At 40.1% G+C, this 17,294-nt stretch overlaps 1 protein-coding gene across 1 annotated transcript in view; it reads left to right on the forward strand.

The window, feature by feature from the left end:
* Positions 1-16,480, forward strand: part of LAMA3 (laminin subunit alpha 3) — a 194,065-nt gene extending 177,585 nt beyond the window's left edge. The window contains exons 65-78 of the mRNA XM_030549443.1: positions 24-148; positions 510-630; positions 3,514-3,654; positions 5,416-5,546; positions 6,555-6,689; positions 8,378-8,522; positions 8,816-8,985; positions 9,935-10,124; positions 10,828-10,968; positions 11,816-11,975; positions 12,179-12,309; positions 13,794-13,887; positions 14,271-14,390; positions 16,129-16,480. Coding sequence (XP_030405303.1) covers positions 24-148; positions 510-630; positions 3,514-3,654; positions 5,416-5,546; positions 6,555-6,689; positions 8,378-8,522; positions 8,816-8,985; positions 9,935-10,124; positions 10,828-10,968; positions 11,816-11,975; positions 12,179-12,309; positions 13,794-13,887; positions 14,271-14,390; positions 16,129-16,274 — 1,950 coding nt within the window. The 3' untranslated portion in view covers positions 16,275-16,480. The remainder of the gene's footprint in view (positions 1-23; positions 149-509; positions 631-3,513; positions 3,655-5,415; positions 5,547-6,554; positions 6,690-8,377; positions 8,523-8,815; positions 8,986-9,934; positions 10,125-10,827; positions 10,969-11,815; positions 11,976-12,178; positions 12,310-13,793; positions 13,888-14,270; positions 14,391-16,128) is intronic.
* Positions 16,481-17,294: the final 814 nt, after the last annotated feature.

Here is a 17,294-nt window from a genome sequence, read left to right on the forward strand (position 1 = left end):
TTCTCACTATCTGTCCATTTCAGATTAAAATATACATTTCTAGTAGACAAAAATCAGTTGTGATTAGTCCTTGGATTAAAGCCAACATCAGTGTCTTTAAGTTCACCACATACTATCTGGGTGGAATTCCATCTTCTCTGCGAGAACGGTGAGTTACTATTTTAAAAAGTCAGCAGGCCCAACCTTTCTGTAGGGTATACACTCAAACCTCCCACTGACATCAGTAGAAGATTTTGGTGAGTATCCTATGGGAGGACTGGGCTCAGATTCTGTATGTTGTATGTGATGTGTAAATATATGTCAAAATCTGTGAGTTGTGGAAAATCATCTGGCTCTTTGTTAGTTGGGATATGCTCTGGAGACAGGACTTGACAGTGAAAATTTGTGTGCAGTAAGGATTCATCTTGGAATCTGCTATTTTATTTTTCTATTTCATATCATTCTATTGACTGACTGTTGTACTATTCTGTGATTGGGGTAACAAATTACTTTTTTCTCTCTGAAACCAGCTTTAATATCTCCACATCTCCATTCCGTGGTTGCATGAAGAATGTGAAAAACCCCATCACTGCATCTGTTACTTTTACTGAGACCATTGGTGTCAGTAGGAAGTGTTCCGATGACTGGAAGGTATGCTTGTTTTTCACAGATTGATAGAAGGAACGGTTAAATCATCTAGTCTGACTTCCTTTATATGACAGGCCATTAACTTTCACCCAGCCTTGTGTTTGGCTAAAGTATAACTTCCAGAAAGATATCCAGTCTTGATTTGAAGACATCAAGAAATGGAGAGTCCACCACTTCCCTTGGTAGTTGGTTCCAATGACTGATCACCTTCACTGTTAAAAATTTGTGCTGTATTTCTAATTTGAATTTGTCTGACTTCAGGTTCCAGCCATTGGTTCTTGTTATCCTTTCTCTGCTATATTAAGGAGCCCTTTTTGGGACCCAGTATTTTTTCCCTGTGAAGGTATTTATACACTGTATAATCAAGTCTCCTTTCAATCTTCTTTTTGATAAGTTAAACAGATTGAGCTTTTTTATTCTCTTGCTGTAAGGCATTTTCTCAAGCTCTTGAATCATCTTTACAGTTCTTTCCTGCACCCTTTCCAACTTTTCAGCATTTTTTTAAAATGTGGACACCTCTTTACCCCTCCTCATTACCCCCCTTGTTTATACAACCCAGGATCGCATTAGCCCCATTTGCCACAGCATCATATTGGGAGGGCATGCTCAATTGTTTGTCTACTGTGACCCCTAAAATCCTTTTCATAGTCACTGCTTTCCAGGATGCAGCCCTCCATTTTTAGTCATGGCTTGTGTTCCTTGTTCCTGAATGTCTAACTTACCAAGCTACCCTGGTTGCTATGTATGACCGTTATGTCCTCATGATTATTTACTACTCTGTCAATCTTTGTGTCATCTGCAAATATTATCAGCAGTGATTTTTATATTTGCTTCCAGATCATTGATGAAAGTGTTGAACAGTGTTGGGCCTACTAGTATTGAACCTTACGGAACACCCACTAGAAACACCTTGTAGAGGTGCAGACTCACCCCTGCGGCGCCTCCAGCTGGTGACTTCTGGGAATTAGCTCTTTCCAGCTCCGGAGCACCCTCTGCAGGCTGGTGATCCGCCTGCCCTCTGGCCCCATGTACCTCCTAGACCCAGTGCCCCTTTAACTGGGTGCTGCCCCCCCAGCAGTACCCTCACAATTCTGGGTCTCTCCCTACCAGGGGAACCTCCACCCACTATCCCCACTTCGCCTAAGAATATGGCTACTGCCAATCACCATCTAACCCCCGCGCCCTGGGGCAGCCTGCAGTGTACAGGCCACTCATCACTGGCAAAGGGGGGTTTGGACCTGCTGCCTTTGCCTATGCTTGGCTACCCCTCTATAGCCCCAGTACCTGTCCTGGCTTTTATCAAGGCCTGCAGCCTGGGGGCTCTCCAAGCTGGAGCTCCCCAGCTCCTCTAGCCTTTCCCCAGCCCTGCTCCAGTCTAGGTACCTTTCCCAGCTTCTAAGCAGCCAGGCCCTTCTCCCTCAACAAACAGAGGGAAACTCCCTGTCTGCCCTGGCTTCTCTGCCTTTATATGGCCAGCTGAGTCTGTTTGGGGCATGGCCCCAGCTGCAGCCACTTCCCCAGTCAGCCCAGCCTTAAACCTGCTTTCTCCAGCCAGAACACCCTCCCAGGGCTGTTTTTAACCCCTCTGGAACTGAGTGGGGTGACCACCTCACTGCACACCCCCCACTCAATGATGATTCCCCTTTGACAACTACTTTTTGAGATGTCAGCCAGTTTTTAATCCATTTAACCTGTGATATTGCATAGTTCTAAATTTTCAGTCAGAATGTCAGACGTACTAAGTCAAATGACTTACAAAAGTCTAAATATATTACATCTATGCAATTATCTTTGTCAATCAAACTTGTAATCTCATCAAAGCATGGAATCTGGTTTGTTTGATCAGACTTTCGTTTCCATAAAATCATATTGACTGCCCTTAATTGTATTCCTGTACTTCAATTATTTGTCAGTTGAATCCTGTATCAGCTTGTCCCCTGTTCTGATGTCAAGCTAACCAGTCTATAGTTACTCAGATCATACCGCTTGCCATTTTTGAATACTGGCACAGTGTTAGCACTCTTCTAGTCTTCTAGCATTTCTCCAGATTCTCAAGTTATGAACTTTTAGCAATTGACATTCTTAAATAATCTTGAAAAATGAGACTAGTGGACCAGTAGCTGTCTACTTTGAGGAACGTATTGGGTGATATTAATTGTATATGGGGTTGCATAGGTCATCTCTTACTTCCTTTTCCTACCTCTGATGGATCCTCTGACTTTTTGTCCGCATCCCATGGCTTTTACAACTTCAAACGTGCAAATCCATCCCCAGAGCCCTTTGCTGCCACCACTATTCTCCTTGCTGCAGCTATCTGGGTGGGACTTCCTTTCAATTCTGTGAATGCCACTTAGTTTATTCATGGTAGCCACTTCCTGTTGAAAGACTGTTGTCACTTCTCCTCCTCCCTTTCCGCTGAGGTTGAGTCTGCTGCCTCTACAACACTCTTGGCCTCACTGCCTAATGGATGAATGAAAGAGATTCAAATCTGAATGTACTCATTCCAGTTCAAAGTTCATTCAGGTGGACATCGACCCTGCCTGCCTACTTTTTGTCTTTGAATATAAAATCAGCTGGCCTTTTCTGATGACATAGACTGTAAACAGAGCAGAGCGTGTATTATACTAAATGGGCCTCAGTTTACTTACACTGGTACAAATCAAGATTGATTCCATGGATGCCAACAAAGTGTGTATACTTGTTCTGTACTTAGAAACTCAGGTACCATACTCTCAATTTGTCTATTATATATTTTCAGTTAGAGTCCATTCATGTGTATATTAGCTTGAATAAAAGAATGAGAGACCAATTTCATAACTTACCTTAGGCAGTCCAGTAAAAAAAGTGATACTTGAAAACCTAATTCATCATCTCTTTGCCTTTTAGCTTGTGAGATCTGCCGCTTTCTCTAAGAACGGAATACTGGATTTGAATGATGAGGGTTTCCCATTTCCCAGCAATTTCCAAGTCGGATTTGGCTTTCGTGCATTGGCACCCAGTGGAACGTTATTAACTTACAATATATTGGTATGAAACACTCATTTTTGTTTCTGGATAAGAAAACTCATGTCTGTTTGGGACAAGAACATTTTTCAAAATCTCAATTTCTTGCAGAATGGGAAAACTTTTTCCTGCCCAATTTTACTCACAATAAGATCTGGTAAAAAAAAAATTTGAGTTTTGAAATTTTTCATTGAAAAGAATAGACCTTTTGTGGTGGAAATTGTCCTTTAAAACAGTTGTTCTCAACCTTTACAGGAAGCTGATTTGTCTTGTGTACTCCAAGTTTCACCTCGCTTAAAAACTACTAGCTCACAAACTCAGAAATAAAAATACGAAAGTATCACAGCACACTATTATTGAAAAATTGCTTACTTTCTTATTTTTACCATAGAATTGTAAAATAAATCATGACCCCCAGGTTGAGAAACACTGATATAGTACATAGAGCAGTATAAACAAGTAAATGTCTGTATGAAATTTTAGTTTGTACTGACTTCACTAATGGCTTTCATGTAGCCTGTTGTAATACTAGACAAATATCTAGGTGAATTGATGTACCCCCAGGAAGACCTCTGTGTATCCCCAGGTGTACACGTACCCCCTGGTTGAGAACCGCTGCCTTAAAACGTTCCCATTTTCCAACCATGACTGCACAGCACTCCGACAGTGTGGGTAAACTTAGATACAGGGAGATTAAATGACTTGCTTGTTAATATGAAGTGGCAGAGAGAAGTGACTCCATTGGAGGGACAGAGTGTGGAAGAAGTTCCTCTGTGCTTGTGCTTCTGGAGGAAACAATGGCATTAGGTAGGTGGGGAGTTTAATCCCTACCTCTGGTAAAAGTCAATTAAAATATGTTTAAATAACTTTTTTATCTTTTTTTTTTTTTTTTTGCATCCCGAAGTCTGGGATAGGCAGGGAGAATCGTAGAATCATAGACTTTATGGGCAGAAGGAACCATTATGATCTTCTAGTCTGACCTCCTGCACAATGCAGGCCACAGAATCTCACCCATCCACTCCTGTATCAAACCCCTAACCTATGTCTGAGCTATTGAAGTCCTCAAATAGTGGTTTAAAGACTTCAAGGTGCAGAGAATCCTCCAGCAAGTGACCCTTGCCCCACGCTGCAGAGGGTTCATGGTGATATCAGGCAAAAAACCCTCAGGGCCTCTGCTAGTCTGCCCTGTAGGAAAATTCCTTCCCAATCCCAAATATGGCAATCAGCTAAACCCTGAGCATGTGGGCAAGACTCACTGCCAGACATCCAGGAAAGAATTCTCTGTAGTAACTCAGATCCCACCCCATCTAACATCCCATCACAGGCCATTGGGCATATTTACCACTAATAGTCAAGATCAATTAGTTGCCAAAATTAGGCTATCCCATCATACCATCCCCTCCATAAACTTAACAAGCTTAGTCTTGAAGCCAGATGTGTCTTTTGCCCCCACAACTCCCTTTGGAAGGCTGTTCCAGACCTTCACTCCTCTGATGGTTAGAAACCTTCATCTCTTCCCTTCTCTAGGAGCTGTGTTAGTTGCAGGGGCTCTGGAGTAGTATGATTTGGGAGATTAGCCTGAGAGAAGTAGTTTTTGGGGTGGCCCAGAACAGTTTTGTGGGAAGGAAGTTTTCCTCCCACGGAGCCATGTTGGATTCCAAGAACTCTTGGGAGCAATGCACACTGCCATCCTGACTTACCATTGGGAATTGGGTTCATGGTGATATCAGGAAAACCTGAAGCTGCTTATAATGATAACTTTATAGGATTATTTTATTTTTTTAGTCTTATATGCTTAGCATCTTTTTGAGAGACGGCTTTGTAATCGTAAAGATGACAGATGAGGAAAAACAATCCAGCAAGAAATATGAAGATGGTTCAATGCATTATGTGTCAGTAATCAAAGATGACAACATGTAAGTCCAGTTCTGTGTTTGGTTTTTGAATAGACTGCAAGCCTTGGTTAGAAAGAGAAGATTGTAGAATGTTTGCTTGACCTGATATTTGGTTATAAAACAGTACAGAGTTAAAACTAAATTCTGAATCATGGTCGCAGTGGATATGGACATTCTGAAGCACCAGAAGATTCTTGGTCTGCGTATTTGCATGTCAGTACCTACTGAGTTCCAGTTCAGCTCCTGAACTTCACAGCAACACTGCTAGTCTGAGCTTTCAAACCAAAAGGCTTGAATCTGCTTTTCTGTGCACTGAGTGTCTTTCTCTGTGGTTGGGCAAGACATGGCGTTGGACAGCTTCTCACACTCATAGTGTTCGCATCTTTGAGTGTAAATTGCAAACCTGTCTAATGCAGCTGTTTTACAGGCCTGAGGAGGAAGCGCAATAGCTCTTCTAATTTTCTCAATATCTATCTGATATATAGATTAGAGACAATTTACTAAAATTTATCCAATTTACTGAAAATTAGATGACTTCTAAAACACACTGGTCTCTATAGGGTTATATAAAAACTTGTGCTGGCTAAAAAAGAAGAGTTTGAAAGATAGCCTGTGATTGTATTAAAGCCTTGGGGTAGTGATAAAGTTCAGAGTTTTTCTGTAGTAGCAGTGTCCCACTTGTCAAATTCTGTTTCCTTTTGGCATAAGGGGTAGAATCCTGGCTCCATTGAAGTCAATGGAAGTTGTGCTGTTGACTTCACTGAGGCCAAGATCTCACCCAAAGAATGTAAGGCTACGTTCTGCTCTCACTGTAACTGTACTGCACCATTTTAAATATGGTTAAGTCAATGAATTAGTACTGGCATAAAACCCAGGACATGATAGGAGACCAGGCCTGTAAATGCCATCAGAATTAAAATGTAACTGGAAGGCATGGGTATGTCAGATTTTTCTTTAAAAAAAATTCATTTAGCTGGTAGTGTGTTTTTCCTAAATTTTTCACTCTTATTTGTATTCATCTTGTTTCAGGGTCAGGCTGCTGGTTGATGACTTGCTTGTGTCAATGGCTGTTGAACCTCAAGGAATGTCTAAAAAATTAAGTTATTCTATAAGATTGGGTGGGGATGATTTTGAAGGCTGCATCTCCAATGTCTTTATACAAAGGTACTTACCTTGGGAATATTTGCAGTTGCAGACATTGGGGTAAAGAGAGAAATGACCTGTTTTCCTTTATGAGTAATTCAAATTTCTTCTCACTAATCTGCATTTCTTCTAGATACATGAAATCTTGCTGAATGCATAACCTTGTTGCACAACAAATCAATTCTTGTATTTGACCAATTCATCACTTTTGTAAGATTTAATGGAGTTGGATCTTTTGATATTTTGGAAGATCACTCTGAATTGTATTCCTTCACTAGAAGTTTGATTTAAAAGCATCATTATATTGGAATGGGTATATTGCAAGGCCCAAAATTTTCAAACACCTGTTCCTAAATTATACTCATCAAAAATACATGTGCAGCCAGATAATTGCATGAGCAAGAAATATTTGCATATCAAAATGAATAATTACATCAACATATGGGGTACTTGTAAAAAGACCCGATTGCTGATTTATGTTACCCATTTGTTACTCAGTTTTTTCCCTTTACATTCACCTGGTGGTAGATACATCTTTGCAAGCCCAGTTTAGAAGAGAAATTTCTCCTTAGGTGTTTTCTTTCATTAGGTTAATTCCTAACACAGGTATTCTCCCAGCTGGGGCCTGCTTGTTTCCACTGACTATTGAGTGTCTAGATGTGCATGAGTGTGTGTGTGGTTTCACAAAAATTATGATGTATTTTTGGTTTGTATATATCTTCATTAAATCTTTGCCTTAACATTGTGAAGTTGTGCAACGTGTATACTAACCTCCCCATCCATCTGTGATCTATCAGAATTGGAGAGATTCCTTTAACCTTATAACCTACATAGAGTATGTGTACATTTATTCTCACTGACTTAGCCTTTGCAAAAAGAAGATTGGTATAAGAGTGTTTCTGGCAACAGGGCAGAGTTGCGCAGTAACAAACTGATAGCTTTTTAGCCCACACTTGGGGATCCAGTTGAGTGGGAACGTGGCTGATTTAGCAAGACGGTAGGTTTGACTTGACCAATCTTCTTCTATCACTAATCAGCAAAACCTCTTGATGTAGTCCAGAAGGTCTGACACTGCCAGGGTTACTGTATTCCAGCTCCCTTTTCTCAATGGCAACAGCATTTTTTCAAGTAAGTAGTTTTTGGTAGGCTCCTAAATTCAGTCGAGGATGCAACAGCAGTGGCTTACCTCAGTAGTATGGCTGTAGCAAAGATGGGATGTTTCAGGCAAGAACTACAAACTCCTTTCATTTTTCACAAACTTTCCACCCAATAGATCATGCGGCATCTTCAAGGATTTTTTCCCTCCCCAAGGAAGCAGCTGATACTTTTATTTAGGCTTGGCCTGCTAAAACTGCCAGAGGTACAGCACTGAATGCTATATGCCACCTACTGTATAAGTGGTTGGGATTTCCTGGTGACAGCACATGCTAATACAAAATATATGAGTTCTTATGACAGTAATTCTGGATGAGCCTGTGCCAAGAGTTTAGGATCACTAATATAAATCATACTATTATAACAGGTGAAAATCGTTGATGTCCCTTGAACAGACTGTAATTGAGAGTAGATCTACCTCATAAGGCTATATGTCCAAACAATGCAGGTCTAGAATACATAGTGGTTTTCATTAAAGAATAGGGATGATAAAGGGTAGTCTCCTATAGCACTCATTGCTCATTTTCATTCCTCATGTTTATTCCTCATTCTAGGACAGGTCAGCTCCCTCACGTTCAAAATCTAGTCAATTATACTGAGAAGACTGGTGTATCCGTGGGAGCCTGCAGGATATACAAGTCACTCCAGCCAATGCTGCTGAAAGAATTAGCAGATCCTAACAGCTCTAAGATTTTCAAGGTATGTTTATGTTTATTATAAACTCCAATCCACACTGATTCTCAGGCTAAGGCTCCACCAACATGAGCTGGCAGGATTGAGGAACTGATGTTACTCCTTTTCCATCTAGCATCTGGAGCAGGGTCTCCCTTCTCCATATCTCATCCCCAGTATATATATAACTCTCCAGTGTGATAACAGTTCATCAAATACTCGAAGGAGGGTGTTGACTGATTCTGATGGGAACTATGAAATATGTATATTGAATTATTATCTCAGTTATCCATATTAAAGATTTAAATTCTGCCTTGCAGTTACAGAAGGAAAAGCACCTTGCTTACCTGACAGGTGCCGAAGTGCAGCTAGACCAGAAAAGCTGTGCTTTACCTACTCAGCTAAATTTCATCAATGGAGCTTATCAGTTTGGCAACACTCCCAACAGTCATTTGCTGTATACACTTTCTCAGGCATCGCTGACAGACAGGTAATGCAACAGTTCTCCACTCAACTTCTAATGCTGTATTCTTCAATGAACCTTGAGCCTAGCCTTTAGGTGGTAAGCATTATGATTTCCCAGTGTGCATCTCTTTGGGAATAATGAAGTGCACCCTGATTGTTCTGTTAAGGGCTTGACAGAGAACTTTTTCTCCCAATCATTGTTTCTACAAAACAAAACTGAACAGGTTGCCTAGAATGAGATGCTTGAATTTAGTGCACATTGAGGCCCAATCCAAGAATCTAAATCTGTCGACTTCAGCCCACATTCAGAAATGTGAATAGTGTACCACATAATTATGATTCCAGAAGCCACTGTTGTGTTAACAAATTGTTCAACTTGTGTTTATAGGTCAAACACTCTCCCCCTACATTCCATTATAATACAGACTGGGTGCCTCTGTTACTGGTTTCTGGGATGGAACTCTGAGAGTGATGACTGGGTTTTTCAGAAGAGTGTCCTTGTCTGTCAAAGTTCCTTCTTCTCTTGGTTTGCCAAAACTAGAATTCAGGACACAGTATATGGCCCTTCTGTTCGGAGAGGATTTTTAATTAAATTCAGTGGCTTCCAAACAGTGAAGGTACCTGCTGGCCTTGTCTGCTCTATATTCTCTGCAGTACTGAGTACATCATCAGTATTCAAATACTTAATAGTAATCTCACTTTGCTGTACTGGTACTATAGGAATATGTATGTTTGTTCCAATTGAATTCACATGTAACTTCCTGCACAGCACAATGACAATAAATATAATGTTTCTGATCACATTTATATCCAGTCTTATACTGATAATTCCAACAACTTCAGTGAAGTGACTCCTGATTTACACTGGTATAAGTGAGAGCAGAATCTGGCCCCTTGCATCTTTCAAAAGGGTATGACAGTAAGCAAAACAAGGCCATATTTTAATATCTTCTCTGATCCTCTTTCCACTAAAGGTCACATTTTTCAATAGACGTACGGACTATATCATCGGGAGGACTGATATTTTTTGTGGGAAATAAGCCTGAGAGCTCTTATATGGCTCTTTACATTTCCAAGGGACGTTTTGTCTTTTCATTTGGTGCTGGAGGAAAGAAAATTAAAATCAAAAGCAAAGCAAAATACAATGATGGGCAGTGGCATACTGTAAGTATTACAACAGTTAGGACAGTATTAACTGTGTGAACCATTGCAAAACATGAACCATCGCTTAATATGCCCAGTCGTAAGTGCTCAGCATTTTCAAATGCTGGGAGTATATTCACCTCAGCCTTGTGGAGATAGTTATTATGACTGAAGGTTCATGTGGATGACAGGTCTTCGTTGTCAAAAAGCTCATGGCAGTGGCCTAGTTCTAATGCACTTAGTGTTGTAACAATACTTGTATTACTTTAGGAAAGTTCCCCAAAAAAGGGAACATTAAGGTAGATAGCATGTGTCTGTGGGGTAGGGACATTATGGTATAAGGCATTATTCTGATGCCCATTGGTGTGTATTTAGAAAGTTGGTGGAATTACTCTTGTTATATACCAGAGTAAGGAAAAACAAGGAACCTGGATAACTGATGTGCAAAATACTCCCAGTTTTTGAACAATAAGATATTTGAAAATGCATTTTGCCCCCTACTTTCTTTATATTTTTGCTAGTTTCAAATGAGCCTCAAAAAATGTGTGCTGATTTTAGGACTATACTGTCTATAACTTGATGGATAGGGTTTTCAGAAGTACCAAAATGATTTAGGAGCACAAGTTCCATTGACTTTCATTGGGACTTGTGTGTCTACCTCACATAAGTGATTTTGAAATCCCACCCAATGTGTCTAATGGTAATTATGCTTTCCTCCACAAAGGTGGTATTCAGTATGCATGGGAAGAATGGCCATCTTGTTATTGATGGTCTGAGGGCCAAGGAAGGAAAACTGGCAAGTAATTCCACCTTCAGCACTAAGCCACCAGTCTATCTGGGCGGGCTTCCATCCCTGAAAGTACAGGTAAATAATGGAGATTTTGAGGGTGTTTTTTTCATTGTACTGTAAATGAAGACACTGAAGTATCATAAAGGGAGGTCATAATGATGAGAGGGATTTAGATCATCATCATTTAGACTGAGGTCATCTATACATGGTGTCCACAAATTCCTAATTATAGACACCCTCCCTTCCCCAACTATGTGCCCAGCCCTCAAATTATCAGCATTTCGGTCTATAAATTGATTGCAGCCATGTGCTGCTCCTGATTCCCCTTTACCTCCAAAAGTCAAATTCCTCTTTTCTCCAAGAGCACCTCTTCCCCTTAGAGCGTTCACTTCAGCAGATACTTCAGGTGTCTCCAGCTAAACTAGATTTAGTAATATTCAGTACCAGAGGGAGGGATTCCCACTTACTAATCACTGTGATTTTAGGAGGAATTATAGATGTAAAACCTGATTCTAATCTTAGGTATGCATTGCCTCTGTTACCTTTAAAAATGACCTGTTAGTATGTGCATCACTACACAATAGTTTTTGGGGTGAGTGGTTAGTATTTGAAATCAGAATTAGACTGTTAGACCGTCAACATTTTGATGTATCATTGGAAGACAGCTATTCTACAAATAAGATTTCAACTTTTCTAACATGCTTGACTCTTTTGTGGTTTACTGGTATTTCTTTCATGACGTAGTACACATTTTCACTGTATCAGGGACAGTCTTTAGGTGCATTTCATACTTGGGTTTTCCACCATCAAAGAGTGCTAAAGAACTGCTTGGCTGATCTATTATTAAAATAGTAGCCATCATGCTTTAATTTGTTATATTAATTATTATTATTATTACTCATGTTTGAAAATATGTTTTCAGAATATACCAAGAAAGAGTTTTGTAGGTTGCCTGAGAAATTTTAAAATGAATGGAAAGCCCCTGAATACTCCTCATCGAAACACTGGTGTCCTTCCGTGTTTGGATGGCTCTTTGGAGACTGGGATATATTTCTTTAATGAAGGGGGATATATCGTCATTGGTAAGTAGTGTAGCAATCGCTACGTGGAGCTATGTCTTTATTATATAATCCACATAGATAGATAGAGACATAGTTATATAAATATCAGTTTATTATATCATATAGATATATCTCCATGTTGTATGTATATATATAGATGATACTCTTCCCCTTTTTAATGTGCTGTTCTAATTATTCTCCCTCCTCCCTTCTCACACCTGCAGATAACTCTTTTGTGATGGATTTGGAATTTAAGATCATATTTAATATTCGTGTGAGAAGTCTAACAGGTGTCCTACTCCATACTGGAAATAAACAAGGCAACTATTTAACTGTTTACATGGAGGCAGGAAAGGTGAGTGTGGGGTTTATTTCTGTTTGAATTGTATTACCATAACTAAGAAGAAAGACACCTTACTTTGAACACCAAATTAACTTCGTACAAAAGAAAACCAAATTCAAAATACATTTGAAAACTTCATGATGGTGTCTTATAACCATCTCTGAGGAGCGTGAACCTTAAATTTGCTGCCATACCAGTATGAGCAGCTTCCACTGTATGCACACAGGCTTCCATCAGGCAGCTCCATGATAGTCAGAGCACAGTGAAGGGAAGTGTCAAAGAATCCTTCTCTCCTCAGGACAAGGAACACCTGTGGTACTCTGCTCCTGCAAAAATCTACAAGGGTTTAGGCCAGTGGATCATGGAACCATGTGTCCTCACTTCTCCTTTAGCCTTCACCAGGCTGCTAGGAAGAGTGCAACCATGGAGCATTGACTGCTCTGTGCAGCTCCCTGTGTAGTTTCTCTGTAGCTTTCTGCACACACCCACTGCAGAATCTCAGCAGTTCTATTTTAGTATCTTTTTCAATAGCTGAAGGGTGTGTCAGGGAAGTGGAAGGAAACCCGGGGAAGGAGGCAAGGGAGTGGATTTATGTATGTATAGATGTTCCCAAACTTTAACAACCTGTGAACCCCTTTCACCAAAATGTCAAGTCTTGTGAACCCCCTCCTTTTCTCTTTTACCTGAGTATATATTATAAAAGCAGTGATCTTGGAAATATAAAATTTGTTTTTATGACATGCATATTACACACTATTATTATTTATCATTACACTATTTTTATTATTATGAAAATGGCAACACAAGATCTCCCTTTCATAGCTTGTATCACTTTGAATAAGCCTGTTATAAAACAAGGCTCCAATGTTTCATCAAGAAGTATCAGATGTGAAACAGCATGAAGGTATCTAAGAACCAACTGAAAGAGTTCCTCCTACACAAGCATTCAGGTCTTGAGCAGTTCAGGCAAACAACACACGTTACAACAAAGCTTAAACTTGTTCTTCATAATAATTTAAAAAAAAATACTAGCTGCCTATTTAATTTTAAAAACAGCAAAAAATATCCACCTCCCTTTCCATTACTTTTAAGGAGTCTTGAAGTTTAAATCTTCTCAGTATGATAGATATGCTTGCTTTGATCTGCTTAGTTCGTGGAAGTCCAGAGGCTCCGGGCTGCTAGTCCTGTGCTGCCTGTGGCCCCTAGAGACAGCTCTGTCCGCCATTAGGGAATTTTTTCCCGAGAACCCCCTGTAACATTTTATGAATCCCCGTTTGGGAACCACTGGTATAGAGTATACACTATCCTCTCTTAGGACTCTGTAAATGGAATCTACCTTCCTTTAAGGAAGAGTGTTTGGGAATACAAATATTTTGACTGTGCCTTTTAAAGTGTTGGTGAAATGCACCAGTCAGTGAGTTCAGTAAATTGTTTAGAGTTGGATAGTCTCTTGTCACTCCTGTCTTTTCCCTAGTAAATTGAAAGATGTTTTACAGGTCACTGCCTCTGGAAATAATGGTGCTGCAGAGTTCCAGACATCTGTCACTCCTCAGCGGTCTCTATGTGATGGACAGTGGCACTCCATAGCAGGTATTGTATCCTCTTGCCTGCTCTTCTGAAACTGGAATGGATGGGAAGAACAAAAAAGATTGCCACAGCCCTAAATTTAATGCCTATCCCCTGATATACTAAATAATTCCATTGCTGTTTTTTCTGAGAACACTCTTTAGAATAACAACCGGTTGTAATTATTTAAGACTGCATGTCGGGAAGAGGACCTTTGGGCTTTTATGTTGAACACTTTCTCATCCCTATAGGTATTTGGTATATGTCAGTTTGACTTGGAAATATAGTGAAATAAAACTTCCCCTATAAATCACACTCCTGCAAGACAAACACTTCTTAAAATAGTAGGTCATGGCTAGTGGATGCTTGACTGGAGCAAAGTTACTGATTTACCAAATTCCTTACAGTAACTCAGAAACAGAACATTGTGCACCTAGATGTGGATGCAAAGAGCAACTACACCATTGGATCATCTGCCTCACTTTCTGCTAATGTGGGTCATCCACTTTATTTTGGAAGAGTTCCAGGTAATATTACTTCAAGTTAATGTTTCGTTGCTCCTCCTAGTGTTTTGTTTCTTTTTATGAAAGAAAAAAAATCAAACACACTATGGGCCGTATCATCTCCTATAAGGGAAAAAACACTCAGGTGACAGGAGACTTAACTTGTATAATCTCATCATTTTTTGTCAGGTAGGTAGGGTCTTGCACACTCTCTCTCTCTCTCTGTCTCTCTCTCTCACACACACACACACACACACACTATGTCTACAGTTCAGGCAGGCATAGAACTGTAGCATAGATGCCGCCTACACCATTAGAAGGCATTTTTCTGTCTGTGTAGGAACACCGCCTCCCTGAACAACATTAATTACCTCAACAGAAGCACTCTTCAGTTGACATAGCTATGTCTACACTGGGGCTTCGGCTGGCATAGCTACATCAGTCATGGGAGTGGTTTTTTCTTACCTCAACTTACATAGCTATGCCAATATAACTTTCATATGTCAACCAAACCCCCTCCACCCCCCACCCCCGAATTGGTAGAGGGTCTACCACTTGAAACACAGAGATTTATTATCTTTGGAGGTCAGTGCCATCCATTGTGGACCCTGTGTGTTTGCACTGCTTCTCAGCCTCCCCACCACCCCCAAGTCTGCCTGGCTCCATCAGAGTCTGATGTCGGTACCTCTCTACTAGCCACTGGTCCTAGTCCCACCATCAGGGTCAGCTTTTTTGTGCTGCAGGAGTCACCATTCTGTTATGTGAAATTTGGGGGCAGGAGAGAGGGAAAAATGCTACTGTAAAAATGAATTGGGGCACTGAGGAAGGCAGAGGTAGCTACAGACCTGACATTTCCTCTTTTCTGCATCCTCCTCCCCCCCAAGCTAGGTCCGTGAGCCAAGGGAACTCTGACTAGCCACAAGGGTAAAAAGGGGGTAACACTATAAACATTACAGTATTTATATAGGGTCTGATGGCCCCTCTCTGTTTTCACCCAGTCTACATTAGGTGTTCTCGGGATGTTCCAGTTGGAAGTAAAAACTGATGTTGTAGTCTGATATTTTCATTTATACAAAGTCCTGCTTCTCTGAATGGAGTAGCTTCTTAGCTTACAGGCCCAAACTTCTTTCAACCAGCACCCCCAACCCAGCACTTCTCTCTAGCCTTCTCTCAGGGTCACTCCATGCTGTCTCGGTCACTGCCTGGTTGTGTGTTTCTCCCTCTGCCCCCCACCAAAACAATGCTCACAAAAAGCCACTCCACCCATATAGCCCAGAACTCCAGGGAAGGTTCACATACTCCTTTTGTTATAGATGAGGGCTTGAGAGGAATTTATTCTTCCAGTTACATTAACTGAAGAGTTTCAGAGTAGCAGCCGTGTTAGTCTGTATCCGCAAAAAAACAGGAGTACAATTTGTTAGTCTCTAAGATGCCACAAGTACTCCTGTTCTATTAACTGAAGGGTGTATTCACACCCATCAATCTCACTGAGGTTTTAACTCAACTCATAACAAGGTTTCACCCCGTTCATAACAGCAAAACATGATAAAATGTGCAATAATTTTTTTAATTATTTTATTTGCCATAGTAAATTAGTTTAGTTCAACTTGGAATGTTGGTATCATATTACATTCTGAAAGCAAAGACTAGCTAATCCTTTCAGTAATCAAATGGAACATCTTAAAGCCACCAGCCTGTTGTATTCAGTGCTTTACAAAACAGCTCTCATTATTTAGCTGCTCTTTCTTCTTTGTCTTTACAGCAAATTTGGAAACACCTTTGCTTCCTGTTTGGGATTCGTTCCTTGGCTGTCTGCAGAACATTAAAATAAATGACAAAGCTGTCTCTGTCAGCAAAATTTCAGAGGTTCATGGTGCAGTCAGCTTGAATGGATGCCCTGCCAATTAACTCTGCCATTAATAATAAGGGAATTATTTGTACCCTCATTGCATTGGGTCTCCTGATGTACTGTATGAATTACTGTAATATGGGTTCTCCTTCCCTGATCACTGTGTTACTCTCGTCAATTATGATGTTCAAAACAGCTTACAAGTTGATGCATCTTCTGGAATGGTGGCCTGTGCCAAAGCTAATTAAAAGTATTGGCTTTGTTAGACTCCTTATTATATTTGATTGCTTTCCCGGGCAGTTCATTGGGTATGTGAGATATATACATAAAATATAAAATAGTATTGTTTATACACATAGTGGGCCAAATGCTTTCATCCTCCCCGGTGTAGCATTAAACTAACTCCATTGACTTAGCTGGAGTTATTTTGGATTTACGCTGGTGTGAGTGACTGCAGAATCTGGCCTAATATAAAGAACTTTTTAAAAATATATACATTTATTTGGGTTGATGAACAGCGTTTATACTGAAGTGTACATTAATGTTAATAATAATATAAATGGAGTTTGAAGCACTTTAAAGAGTGGAACTCTGGAAGATTGTTGCTGTGTTAAGAGTTCTAGGGCCAAATAAATGGAATATGCTCTTTTAAAGTCTTCCATATTCTTATTTGGTTGTAAAATTCTTTTAACACGGCTTTTTCCTTAACTTGTTTTTCATTGTGGCCAAATCCTGCTTGGTTTATGTGAGTAAGCCCATTGATTTCAAGGAGACAGCTTGCCTGAGTAAGTGGGACTGGGCCCATTGTTTCTGGTCAACAGAATTTAGATATGAAACACTTCTGATTAGGATAACTTTCCCTGTGGTTTTCAGAACCAGGATAGATGCTCTGTTTGTTTTCCTGATTAAACAAAGACCAGACTGATTTATTAACACTGAAGTCCTGAGCACACTGTCACTTATACAGCACAAACTGCAACACTAAAACCAAGAAAATGCTTTGTTTGACATTCAAGTTTGTCTGACCATGATCCCTTACCCCACAGAACCCTGTTTGCATTGTTATTATGGATATGGGG

The sequence above is a fragment of the Gopherus evgoodei genome, chromosome 2, assembly GCF_007399415.2.
Source record: "Gopherus evgoodei ecotype Sinaloan lineage chromosome 2, rGopEvg1_v1.p, whole genome shotgun sequence".
NCBI lineage: Eukaryota > Metazoa > Chordata > Testudines > Testudinidae > Gopherus > Gopherus evgoodei.